At 39.0% G+C, this 14291-nt stretch overlaps 1 protein-coding gene across 2 annotated transcripts in view; it reads left to right on the top strand.

Moving 5' to 3' along the window:
- Nucleotides 1-14291, top strand: part of DYRK1A (dual specificity tyrosine phosphorylation regulated kinase 1A) — an 81582-nt gene that overhangs the window by 53914 nt on the left and 13377 nt on the right. For both annotated transcript variants that reach the window (XM_015882419.2, XM_015882430.2), the window contains exon 3: nt 3673-3872. In XM_015882419.2, the coding sequence (XP_015737905.1) occupies nt 3673-3872 (200 nt within the window). The remainder of the gene's footprint in view (nt 1-3672; nt 3873-14291) is intronic.

Raw genomic sequence — 14291 nt, forward strand, 5'->3', positions numbered from 1 at the left:
ATAATTTAGGTTTTACCTATTATTGCATTTATGCTATCTATCCCCTTCTAATTGTTTTCTTCTGGTTATCATTACAGCGGTTTGCTTGTACAATGGCTTTGCATTTTTTATTTTTTGTTTGTTTTTTTTTTAATGCTCATTTCTGGCTCACTTTTTACTTTCCAGAAACAGTAAATTTACGAAAGACAAAAAGTTTGCTCTCCTTATTTACATTTACCTTACGTTATGGGACATGGAACATCATTAATGAAGTAGGGTACTCAGAATAGCTTCACTTCAAAGAGCTGTTACGTTCATAACTGTAGGAAATATGCCCTCCTGGCTGAAGTGATTCATAGAATGGCTTGGGTTGGGAGGGACCTCAAGAATCATGAATCTCCATCCCCTCACCCCACCACAAGCAGGGCCACCAGCCTCCTGCCCAGGGCCTCATCCAACCTGGCCTTGAAATGAGAGATGCATTCTGTACTTGGACCATACTGTCACGAGTTCTGATCTAGTCTTGTAGGCAAACAAATTATTTTGACTTTTCAACTACATAACTTTTGCCATTCTCTGACCTAACGCATTATTTAAAACTCATTCTTAAGATAGTTCTACCCACTTCTGGTCTACAGTGTCTTCCTTTAAAGCGTGCTTTTTACTTTCACTTTGTTTCCTTCCCAAGTTGCCTACTGAAGTGTAGCCATTTCAAGGTAGTGATTGGAAAGGAAACTGATGATTGAATAGGACTTGTTCTTTACCTGTTTGTATCCTGTAGTATGTGTATAGCTCCTTTGGAACCTAGTACCTTCATGGTGTCAATAGATTGGTTAATTCCGTAAATATCTAGAGCTCCAGAAGTTTGGCCATCATAAGTTTTTTGAACATCAACCTTACACAAACGCCCCTACTTCTATGAGTGACAACTCAGCCTAACACCAGAGGTCAAGATTCGTGTTCTATCCTTATTCTTCACTTCTTTCTAATGCTACTAGCTACTTCTTGGCTCACAATGATAAGTTGTGAGTTTCTCTTGAGGTTTGTTGTTCCATGGAAAGATTGCAAGTATCATAGAACAAAGTCTGAAATCTGATGAGGTCAGGTGTTTCATCAAGGGTCATATCCTGGACATACTTGTTTTTTGCTGATAGCTAGGACTGGTTTCAGGAAGAGAAACCTGTGAACTTCTATGTCTCCATTTCAGTGACAGTCAGGAATTGTAAAGGTAGAGATTACTTGGCTACTGATCGTTTGGAGCCAGCAATTCCAGTTCTTAAACTTCTGACACAAACGATTCTTGCTTATTGCAGGATTTTTAATGGTTGAATACCATCATATTGACAGGGACTATTAAAATGCCCCTCTCTTTGGCATAAGAACACACTGTACTAACTAGCCAATTTCCACCTGTCTACTTGTCTACCAGGCTTCCAGTCATCAGACTGTAGGCAAGCTCTCATATTTAAGTGTTGCCCTGTAGAACTGATGTACGTTTCTAACATACAACAGTGACTTATAAAATTGTTCACAGTGAGAAACATTTTGATTGGGATATGCTGATGTCATTGTTTGTGTATAGCTTATCACCAGGCAAATAGGTAACTGCTTGTTAGACATTGAATGTCCAAAAAAGAAAAATTAAATTGAATGAGTACATTGTCAAACTGTTTCTTTGAGAAACTTCCTTTGTGATTCTGCAGTCCAGTCGCCTTCTCATAAATCATGAAATTCTTCTTGCTGAGCTGCTGCTTTTGAATTAACAGAGTTGATCCATCTGACTGTCTTCAGTTTGGAAGATGCAGAAAACTGAAGCTGTATCATCATACTAGTGGAATCAAGAGGGGAAGGGATGTGCCTGCTTGGAAAGTTTCAAGCTCATATAAAACAAGTGTTCTTTTGAGGGATAATTTTACATTTCTATTTTCCCTCTCTCCTTCTTCTAAAACAAATCCAAAGAACACCAAAAAAGAAAACAAAAAGCTGCGTCCAATGCTTTCTTCAGTGTATTCTCTGAATGATGTGATGTTTCATGTGTACCAGAAGGTACTGTGGATTCAGAGTGTAAATGAGAACTCCATACTGTTGTGGTTTTTTTTTGGTATCCCATCAACCAGCACCCCCCAAGTCCTCCTCCCCAGGGCTGCTTTAAATCCATTACTTTGCTATCTTGTGTTTGCACATGGGATGATCCCATTTCATGTGCAAGACCTTGCACGAGGCCTTGTGGAACACTATGAAGCTTCCATGAGAAAAACAATCTTAATTTGAAATGATGTTTGATTCCATCCCATGTAGTGCTTTTATTTTCTTAATAGTTGCCAAGTCAATGGCATGCTATCATTTTCAGTATTTTTTTTTTTGTTAACTTAGAACAAGTGGCAAACTGAATAGCCAGTTATTTTTAAGAAAGTCAAATTGACATGAGATGTTCATCTCCTGTTTTGTGCTGATTATATTTTCTTGCAGATTTTGTGATTGTAAATGCAGTGGAGGTTTCCCTGGCTGGTTAAAGAGTTTGCTTATCTCACATCTCACTTCTAAATTTAATCCCTACTCATAGTTATACTTCTAGATTTTAGATTGAATTCTTGAATTCACTTGTATTCTTTGAGTGGCGTCTTTCATATTCTTTGGTTTCAGTATGCCTGACTGCTTGTCCCATCGTGTTCTCTCTTATGTTGTGCCAGCGTGGTACTCATTTAGATGAATTTTCCCCTCTGACCTAGTCATCACAAAGCAAAAGGATAGGTGTTACCTGTGGAACATGCTAAACTTCCATTAACACAGAAGACAGAATTGTACTTGCATTTTGTCCTCTGCTGTTAGAGAACAGTAAAGATACAAGATGACTATGAATCAATTAAATGCCATCTGACATATCTGAAGTAACAGTTGAGAGATGTTGGATCCATCCCAGTTGGAGGCAGTTTCTGTGCCTGTGGGATCTGGCATTTTTAAGTATGCTACGGAATATAATACTCTGGCCATGCAGTTTGCCTTTCTTCTGCAACTTGACACCAGGCATTTTGTTTGTCTCTTGCTTTGCATTTGCTTCTTGCAGTCTGATTTCACCTTCCCAAAAGGAATTAATTGAAGTTGCATACTTGCTAACCGTAGTTCCATGAAATTCAACAGTTGGAGTCAGTAAGCTGAGATGAAGCACGTTGTACATTCAAAGTTCAAAATGTAGGTTAGTAAGCAAACTGTTTGTAGGAAACTGTAGGCACTGAGACCAGAGAAGATGAGCAGGTGAAGCTGGGCACAAGTTGTTCCTTTGGTATCATCAGTTCAAAAAGTTGCTGTTAACAGCCTTAAAAGACAGAACCTGAACACTATTTTGTCTTTGTTTGATATCCACATTCAAGATTTGTATGTTTGAAAATAACCCTTCTCAAATTCCAGTTGAGTTAGTACATACAGATAAAGACATTAGAAATGGGATGTTAAGGATAAATATGAATAAATTATTAACGAATAACTTGTCACAACTGAAATGGAAAGAGGTAATTCAGCTAGATAATCTTTATATGAGAATGATTTCTGGGTTGATTGTGTAAGAAAACTTTGGCATATTAAAATGGTGAAACTATCAGTTTGTTGTATGCTCTGTAGGCTTGGAGGTGGAGACTAACTCAGGCAAATATTTTAAAGCCATTAAGTTTGAATTAAAAACTCCCGTTATCTTTCTAGGAGGAGAGACTTCAGCATGCAAACCTTCATCTGTTCGGCTTGCACCATCGTTTTCATTCCATGCTGCTGGCCTTCAGATGGCTGGACAGATGTCCCATTCGCATCAGCAGTACAGTGATCGTCGGCAGCAGAACATAAATGACCAACAGGTTTCTGCCTCATCATATACTGACCGGATTCAGCAACCTTTAACAAACCAGGTAAGTTATTTTAGATGTAGACATTCTTTCTCTAAGTACAGTACAGATGTATAAATTACAAGATTGAGGCACATGGTTCAAGGATGAATGGACAAATATTTTTCTGGATGTTGTTTTCAAATATCTGGTACATATTTATTGTGATTATTCTATTTTTGAGATAAGAGGGGAGTATGAGATCATTCAAATCAAGTTGGAAAGAGTCTAATAGTTGGTTTTTTTTCCCCTTTTTTCCCCAATGCTGTTTGATGTTAGAATGTGATTGTTTTAATGATGAGTGTTTGGTTGCAGAGTCACTAGCTAGTACAATTGGAATGTAAAGGTTAGTACAAAACACAATATTAGGAAAGGCAAATTACTTATCACTGGGATTCTACTGCTGTCAGTTAAAGTGAGCAGAATTAGGGGTAATGTCTGTGGATGCTTTTGAGCTGTTTCTGGTACTCTCTTCCCACGCAGAAGATAAGTCTGTTGCTTTCTTTAAAGAGGCACAGCCCAGTAGTCAAGACTTCAACACTGATGAGTTTGAAAGTGTTAAAATTCAGGAAGTCCCTAAATAATAACTTCAAAAGTTGATGCAGTCTAATGGGACGTGTTTCACTTAAAGAATGTGGAGATTGAAGTCTTTTGTTGCCACCAGGTTTAGGTCTGCTCCTACCTGTCTTCAGTAGAAAATCTACAATACCACCCACAGATGCTCTATTTGTATTGCTTTGTCAGAAGGAGCTTATACTGAAGAAGATTAGAAAGATGAGAGTATTCAAAATGCCAAGATAATTGATATTAAGATTTGGAGATTTGTGTTGATGGGGGCTCTGTGAAGAATGGAGAAGTGAATGGAACTGGCAAAGAATGTTTTTATTTTCATGTAAGCCATCCAATAGGAAGAGTAGATCTGATCATCTAAAATAGTATTATCTTAAGAAATCTGCAAAAATATTTTATGAGGCTTTTTTTAGGCTAAAGGCCAAAACCTCCGCAATGAAGTTAGTGAACCAGTCTGCCAATTAAGAATTTTTTTTTTCATGTTCCTTAAACCATTCCAGGGTACTTACTTATGTATTATAATCTGGTGTCACATCTACAAGCTTTTAGCGTGAAATAGCACTTAGTTGTCGTTTATCCAAAAAAGCAAGCTCAAGGAACTTCAGGATGCATCACCATCTCTTGCTGTTTGTGGTGGCAATGTTTTTTAAATGGTAGATCATAGAATCATAGAATTACCCAGGTTGGAAAAGACCTTGAAGATCATCAAGTCCAACAGCAGCCTAACCGGATCCCTATCTCTAAAAACCCTACACTAAATCATATCCCTGAGCACCACATTCAAATGGCTGTTAAACACAACCAGGGATGGAGATTCAACCACCTCCCTGGGCAGCCTATTCCAGTACTTAACTACCCTTTCTGTGAAGAAGTTCTTCCTAATATCTAACCTAAACTTGCCCTGGCACAACTTGAGGCCATTTCCCCTCGTCCTGTCACTGGTCACTAGATGAACAATAGAAATCTGAAGAACAGCTTTCAGTTTGTTGACCAAAGAATGTAGCCTGCCAAGAGGAATATATGAATACAGGCAAAAAGTTTTGGTTGGTTCTGAGAGGTTAACCATATGGAGAAATGAACAGCTGGCCACCTCCTGATATGGGCAATAAACCTGTCTTTGTAACATTAATATCATTTTAGAATTAGTGTGTGTGTATTTTTTTTTTCCAGTTCCATCCTCTTTTTTTTTTTTTTCCTCTTCACTTAGCTTGAGACTTAATATTTTACTGTAACTACATAGCTGAAGTCTTCATAGATCTTTGCTTAAGCAGCCCTGAGTCATTACTTGTTTATCATCTTGGCTGCTTTTAGTTCTGTTGACTTAAACTATAGGCAACTTTTTGCAATCTTCTGCTTCTTGTTTTTTATGTTTCTTACCCCTTCTTAGTTTTTATACGTCACATAATGACTTCACATTGGTAGCTTCCAGATTGATAAGAAGGTTCTCTGTTGGCCTACTGGTAAATCTCACTGTCTTTTTGCCTTTGCATGGTATTTCTGCTTAAACTCATCTGCGAAACCAAATTCAGCTAACATCTTTATACTCGTGACTCAGATCATCTGCTCTACACCTTGTCTCTGTGTGAGCAAAATTTTCATTCCTTGTTTCTTGCAGCACTTTTGTAGATGTCGAGCTGTCAGTTCTAGTTCATCATTATTAAAACCTGATTTTTATTCTTATATCCCTTTGTACAAACCACGGGCCTCCATTGGAGAAGGTTTTGTGCAGTCTTAAGTTTCTCCCTTGCTATGGATACCACTATCATTTTGCCTTTTGTACAGGATGAAATCTGCATAATATCTAGATTTTCATGTCTGCATGATACATACATCTTGCAGATTGTTTCTCTATGGCATTCTTACAGGAACTGCTTTTTATTCAAGGTATTGCCTTGAATGTGCTGCAACTTGTTTCTCTCTGTCCTTTATAAAAGCAGTTCTGCCCTGTATATGTAGGTTCGGAAAAACTCTCACAGAGGTCACTGTCTGAGCAGTCTTCCTGTGGTTGCCTTGTTTCTCTGTTGGAATCCCAACATCAGCCCTTAGTTCTTCTTTTTGTTAAGTGTGTGCCTGTCATTAAACCCTGTAACATTAACCTATCCTAGTGATGGTGAACTCTTGAGTAGCATAAGTTAGCATACCACCTATGTTTTGAAGTACATCTGCTTAAGGAGATCATGGTTTTTAACTTGGGCAGCAAGTGTGATTTTAAGAATTTGACTTGTGTGCATGAAGAATAATTGTTCTGCATTAACTAAGGAAGGAGCTGAATCTCTGTTGTAGAGGACTAAATAGATGCATCTAATCACCATAAATGAAAGCAGAAGGGAAAGGTGACCTTTGGCAGATGGAGGAAGCATAATTGGTAGAGACTACAACTTTTTAATACAATGTCTTGCATCCGCTTGGACAGACAAGAAGTTAGGTTTCAGCTTTCCTTTCCCAGAGCTTCACAATGCAACAGAGGCCATCAACACACCAGACACTTGGGACTTCTTTGGTGCTACCAGTTTCACCCAGCGCAGCTTATTTGGGTACATTTGATGGGCAGAGATGGGCAGCGAGCTGCCAGCTCCTTTGGTCACGAGAGTGTGTCGGGACTACCCCAGTGCCGCAGCCCCGTGGTTAGGAAAGCAGGAGTCTCCTAGGGCCGATACTGTTGCCGGCCAGGTTGAGTCGGGCAAATTTATTTCCCGAGCTCCATCCACCATCTGCTGGCCGGAGCGGAGAACTGCATGGCTGGGAATTGCTCAGGCTGGGAACAGTCTTTAGCAAGGAATGCCTTCCCTCAAATCTTCTTAGTATTTAATGCTTCAAATAAACTCTATTCTTACTAATTAAAAATGTGTGAAATGATTTACAGGGCATCTTAGTGAATCTTTAATTGAAGAAATCAAGAATACAAGTGTTAAAAAGCGCAGATAGTTGACTGCTACAATTGTTGAGCTTCCTAAGCAGAGTGTGTTGCTCCTGTCCACACAAAAATGACTGGATTGGAAATAAAATCTAGGGTGATGAAGTCTCAGTTTTTGTGATCCTGACATTTTATAGAGCAAGGAGATATTAAAATAGGTAATAAATAGATAATAAATGACATTCTGTTTAGGCACAATGAAACATGGCTTATTTTCTACCCAGCTAGAGCTGGAGACAGACCAAAGCCATTCACACAAACAGCCCTGTAAAGTGAAGGTGCCTGGATCAGCTTCCAGTGCAGTTCCAAGGTGGTGAGATGTCATTAAACCAAAGCATTGGGTCTGATTGGACCTCCCCACTTCAGCAAAGCCTGAACAGACACTGTTTTCCTGTGTATTTCCACTTCTGGGTTGCACAGGGAGTGAAAAGCCTCCTATTCCATCCTGAGGAAAGAGATGCACAGTGAGGTGTTCTGCTCCCTCTGGGGACAGGGGCTGTGCTTAAATTCATTGTGGCCGTCTGCTGCTGAGCACCCACTGCGATTTAGGTAGCTGCAGTGGGCAGAGCAGAGCACGGAGGCCTTCACACCTCCCCTGGATGTGTGTGGGATGAGGGCTGCCCAGACACATCGTTTATGTTGCTTCCACGTCCAGCACTCTGAGCTGGTGGCTGCTGTCCAAGCTGAGCACTACGCTGCCTCTCGAAGTCTATAAAACCGAGTTTCCCTCATATAAAGAGGGAAAACACTTTCATGTTGTGCTGATGTAAAAGTATCAGAAAAGTAAATTTTTTCTCTTGTTTAATATTCTGTGTTTAAAAGAAAAGTATCTGACCTGTCTGAGGCAGTATTTGAAAGGGATAAGGAGAAAGAAAAAAGTCAAGAAGCCCCCAATGCTTTAATTTAGCCAAACAGTCTGGATATCCTGTTTATTGTAAGCAAAGACTCAAACTCTACTTCCCTAAGAGAGAGAGAGGCAAAAATGCCACCAGCTCTTCTCTTCACCCTGCATGGTTTTGGGTGTGCTGTTACTGGGGTGCACAGCAGCTGAGGGAACGGGGGTTGTTCAGTCTGGAGAAGAGGAGGCTTAGAGGAGATATCAGTGCTCTCTACAACCACCTGAGAGGAGGTTGTAGCAAGATGGGATGTGGCAGTTCTTCCAGGTAACAAAGATAGGATGAGAGGGAATGGCTTTACATACAGGGGAAGTTTAGGTTGGATATTAGGAAAAATTCCTTCTCAGAAGGAGTTGTGATGCAGTGGCACAGGCTGCCCAAGGAGATGGTGCAGTCACCGTCCCTTCAGGTGTTCAAGAGCCGTGTGGATGTGGCACTGAGGGATGTGGGCAGTGGCTGTGGTGGGGACGGGTCAACTCTCAGACTAGGTGATTGTAGAGGTCTTTTCCAACCTTAACAATTCTATGAAATGAACATCAGGCTGCTAGTAGATACATAAGGATACTGCTTGTAAGTTGCTTAAATGAGCTCTTAACTTCTAGCATTTGGAGCAGCACCACTTTCTGTAAACAGTGTCATTTTGATGAATAGCGAAAATGTTCTCCCTTATGTTGACTTTTTTTTCCAGTTCTTTTTGTCTATCTATCACTTTTGTGAGGACTGGCTCCCTTTTTTTTTTGGAGGAGTATTATCTTGTTCGAGTTCCCATGATGATTCCCATTTGTAACCAGAAAGTGGGGAAGCAAGGTCTTGAATGTTAATTCGTTGTTTTTATTCCCCCTGTCCTGCTTGTGTTTTGATTTGTAATGGCTCGCAGCCCATATTCTGGTATTTTTTGAATCATTCACAATCACACAGTTTACAGGTTAAGAAACAGTAATGGCAATTTATATTAAAATTATGTGGGTTTTTTAGTTTTTGTTTTTTTTAAAGTTATTTACTTTTAAAATGTTTACATGATCCTTTCTTGCACCTATTGCCTAATGGTTATGGTGGCCAAAACTTACTCATCATTATCAGGGAGCAAATAACTGGAAGATACTTCAAAGACAACCAGATTGCTTTGGTTTTCCATTTATTTACAAGGTTTTAATTTACGGATAAGAACATACAATTCTGTCCCCCTTCTCACCCTCCATTCATCCTCCAGTAGTCAGTCAGGCTTAAGGCTCTTGTTTCCCCCAAATTGCTGGATGGTAGAGGTTTACTCTCACTCAGTGATTCGCAGAGTGTTGGGCCTGCCTGCAGGATGGGGTTGTGTGGTCTTACTTCTCTGACAAGTACCAGAGCCCACTTTGAGAAATCAGGGAGAGGATGTGGCCTGGAGTGAATAGAAAAGCTGAGAACTGAGACCTTTCTCTTGAACAGAAACAAGCAGTAATATTTCTCTGTTCTGTCTCAACTGACTTTATCTTGAGAGTTCAGCGTAGCCTGATGTTAATATAAGATAGGAGCTTAGAAGTTTTCACATCCTCTGACAAGCATTTTTTTGTGCTATGCTAACATTTTTCTTCATGGATATTCTGGCTGTTTGAAACTTTTTTTTCCTATGAACTACAAAAGATTACAAAATTGATTCACTTGATAATCTCACTTGAGGTGAGATTCCTAGGCAGAATTTGGTAACAAATTACAACAGTTGAGTTTTCACGAAGCACCTGGAATTCAAAGGTCGGGCTGATGGCTGAACATCTCTCTGAATGTATCTAAGATCACTTATCACCTGCAAATTTCTAGGTTTTGCTGACCAAATAGTTGGTCAGAGATTTTATTGATTACAGTCATATAACTGGAAAATTAATGTGTTGCAGCAGGTAGTAGTAAATTCTTAATTATTTCAGCTATCTAATCATTAACCTAATTAATGATGGCAAGACTTCAGACTCTGTAATGAATGTGAGCATGGATTTCATTTCAGTAAAAGTATTTCCCTCTGTCTTAGATATTTTTGGAAGAATATGTTTATGTTCTGGCAACAAGAATTTTTGATGTGTTTTTTTCCTTTCAATTTCTTTTATTCTTTCAGCACCTTCTGTTTTATTCTTTCGAAAATGATTGGGCTGAATCAGGCAGAATAAAGTGTTGGAAGACGATGCTTGTTTGCCTGACACTTCAAAAAATTTATTTAACTTATAGCGCATAGCTTAACTTACACCTGCTCCTTACTATTACTTTTACACAGCAAGTGAAGGAAGCCAGAAAAGGGTGGCAGTATCCACAGACAATGATTCAGTGACTAAAATATTATGTCCCTACCTGTAGGTAGTTTTAGCTCTAAGTACGGTCAGTGTATCTCTGTTTCTGTAGCATGTGCTTTTTTTTCTTAAATAATTTTGCTAATATTCTGAAGTTTGCTTCATTCTACAGAGAAGTGTTACTATGACTTGTGATTATATCAATTTTTATTGACCCTCTGAGCGGGACTAGGGAATTTATCCCGCCCCTGTACTTGGCTCTGGTGGGGCCTCAGCTTGAGTACTGTGTTCAGTTTGGGGCACCTCAATACAGAAAGGACATTGAGGTGCTGGAGCAGGTTGAAAGAAGGGCAACAAGGCTTGTGAAGGGCTTGGGGAATGTGCCCTATGAGGAGAGACTGAAGGAACTGGGGCTGTTTAGTCTGGGGAAAAGGAGGCTGAGGGGAGACCTTATTGCTCTATTCCAGTATCTGAAAGGTGGTTACAGCAAGAGAGGGGCGTTGGTCTCTTCTCTCTGGTGCAGGTGACAGGACAAGGAGAAACAGCCTTAAGTTGAGCCAGTGTAAGTTTAAGTTGGATATTGGGAAAAACTTCTTTACAGAAAGGATTGTTAAGCACTGGAATAGGTTCTCAAGGGAGGTAGTTGAGTCACCATCCCTGGATGTGCGTAAAAACCATTTGGATGAGGTGCTCAGGGACATGATTTAGCAGAGGGTTGTTAGTTAGGGTAGTATGGTTAGGTTGTGGTTGGACTCAATGATCTTGAAGGTCTTTTCCAACCTGAGCTATTCTACTATTCGGGAGACAATATCTTTTATATGGCTGTCTGCCATAAGGGATTAGCACTTACTTCCTGTCTTATATTATTGTGATGCAAGAAGAGTTTTAAATAGCTGGTGTTACAGTAGGTGAGACCAGTCTGATCAGTTCTTTAATACGTAGGTCATAACTTTTAAAAAGAATTCCTATTGTAATCTTTATAATATAAAATGTTCATTATTTGTTTTGTTAATAAAATGAATCTTGTTTGATAGCTAACAACAGTCCCTCTCTTTTTTCCCTCCTTTGAATATGGATAGAAGCAGATCTGGGTTTTTTTGTTTCAGTATCTACATTAAAGCATTCAAGTAACAGAACATAGATACTTGTTCATAATTTCTTTTAATCAAAATAACATGCATTTTACAAGGAACTGTGCCATCTGTTTTTGGGTAATTAAGCCTATGCCTAAAGAGAGAGAAACTGTATATAGAGAGTTCAAATGATCTGTTCTTTCATTCATGAAGCAAACCTCAAACACTACGCTAGTTAAAGTAATATATGTGAGTTAATGGTCACAGTTCCTTTAAAGTATGATTTGTTTTAAATGTGGTAAGTACACATAAACAGGATTCTTGGCTGCCTTTTTTTTTTTTTATGTGTTTATTTGATTCTTCCTTGTTTCTGCTAGTTACAAGTTGCTTCTCAAGAGTTAACTGAAAGAAAATGGAGTTTCAGTTCCTTACTTGGAATTTAATTTTCATCATGCTATTATCCCAGGTATCTGTGCTGATGCTATGAAGGCATCAGTGTAGACCAGTCAAGAGGAGATGGGCCTGTACTGACACACAAATTGTAATGAAAACAGTTTCTTGTCTCTTCATCTTGAAATACCTTTTGATTTAATCTTTGGGAAGGTCTGAGGTTGCAATGTTGCTGTCTGGCCACCAGATAGAGACTGGTGTTTGCAAAAATGGGTAGTGTTTTTTTTGTTTTCTGTTACTGAAAGTTCTCCAAAGCCAAGAGGGAAAATGGTTTTACCCTAATGATTAAAAATAAAAAAAAAAAAGAACTTGTTAATATGTAAGTTGGTTAATGACCACTTTGTTTCATAATCTACATTATATCAGAAAGGGAGGGAGAAAGAGTCTGAAGAAGAGTCCTAGAAGAAGAAGGTAATGTTACACATTGTTCGATGTAGCAAGGACTCCAAACTTTCATAAGAAAGGAAATTTGATTTCTAAATTAGAAAATAAACACGAACACTTATCCCACAAATTCCTTTTCCAAATCAGAGCAATCTTATGTCTGAATAGTTAATCTGAACTACTGCGTTCTTCTGTACATAAGCTATCTCCTAAAGCCATAACCTGCAATAACAGAGGCTTGTCATATCAGCCTCGGTCAGACAGAAGTCTCTGCAAGTATTTGTGTGCCAGTTTCTCTTACTGGCAAATCTATCTGTACTCCCATGTTCCAATCATCTCTTTAAGTCAAATTCAGAAATTAAAGGGAATTCTTGCATTTGAAAAGCTTTTAATAGTGTTGGTTATGGTTAGGACTTGTTTTGTGATTTATTTAATAGTTAAAATCTGTTGGACAGATGAGAGGAAGAAACAAAAACATTGTGGAAATGTCACATTATTTGTTTAGAAAATGTTAAAACACCTTCCTGATATTTACAAAATGGTCATGTGCTTGTAGTAAAAATAGAATTAAGGAGGAATTAATCTAATAAACCTGCTGGAAGGAATTTGGTGGTAGGGGGCATATCCAGAAGTGAGTGATTGATTAGTATAAGCATCTAGAATGTGACTTGGGTCAAAATTCCCTGGAGGAAATTTAAGTTTTTATGCTGTCTCTGAGAAACTGTCTCTAATCTGAAAGTCTTGAAGTCAGCAGTCTCACATGGGTGTAAAAATGTTATGTAGACACATTCTGAGAGGTGTACATCAGAGCTCTGAATTGCAGTTCAAGCCCTATTGAGGCTATAGCAGTTGAGAGTCCTGGTCTTTGCAGATGCAGGGTGGTTACTGACAGCTTCTTGGCTTTTTTTGCACTCTCTTTAGCTCATTCACAAACTTTCTCAGTCTCTTGCTCTTTGTCTGTCTCTTTCGTTTTCATGAGTTGTTTCCATGGCTGCCTGTCCATGGGAGAGTGTGAGCTAACCTTTCTAGTGTGGTTGTTTGGGTGTCTGGGTTCAGATCCAATTTCAGATATCCAAAAATTTCAGATACACAAACTGTCTTTAATTCTTCTGTTGGTGAGAACTTTTTGAGGTTAATTAAATTAATTAAATTAAAAATATAATTTGTTTGGTCATCATGAGGGGTGAGGGGTGTATGAGGAAGAGCTGTTTGTACAGCCACAGTCCTAAGTATTAAGTAATACTGTAAAAGACAAGAGAAGTGATTATGCTTTTCCAGTTCCTTTATTAGCTTAGCAATACTTACATATTATCAAGTTTCATTATTTTTGTTGATGGCTTATGCTCTTTGCTTAGCTCTGCAGGAGGGTGAGTATCAGTCCAGCTGTAATGAGAGGCAGCAGATGAGATTAAGCAACTGGAAGTGAAGAGGGTTATGAGCCTGAGCATATTTGCTGGTGTGAGATCAGATGATATGGGATGAGAATTGTACAGTTTAGTGTGGCGGCCCTCTTAGCACTGAGTAAGGAAGTGAAAGGAGCTTTAACATGTCTAACAAGCTTTTCTGTGGATGGTTGACCTTGCTGTGGGATTTGGTGTCAGTGAAAAGAGAGGGAATGGGGAAAGACAAGCTTTGGGACCAGTCGCACTGGCTAAACTCCTCAGACTCTCTCCCAGCTTCGCGTCCAACACACCGTGTGAGACAGAGAAGTTGACAGTTTGCCTTGTGGTACATTTGTGCTGTTTAAATAAGTATATGCTGCACAGTTAGTCACCTTTAGCCAAATGACATGGTTTGTGACTTAGTTTTTTTCTGTTTTATCTGGTGATAATAGTCACCTCTAGCTTCCCAATTGGAACTTAATCTTTTTCAGGAACACTGTCTTCTAAGACTTAACACAA

This window comes from Coturnix japonica, chromosome 1 (genome assembly GCF_001577835.2).
Source record: "Coturnix japonica isolate 7356 chromosome 1, Coturnix japonica 2.1, whole genome shotgun sequence".
NCBI lineage: Eukaryota > Metazoa > Chordata > Aves > Galliformes > Phasianidae > Coturnix > Coturnix japonica.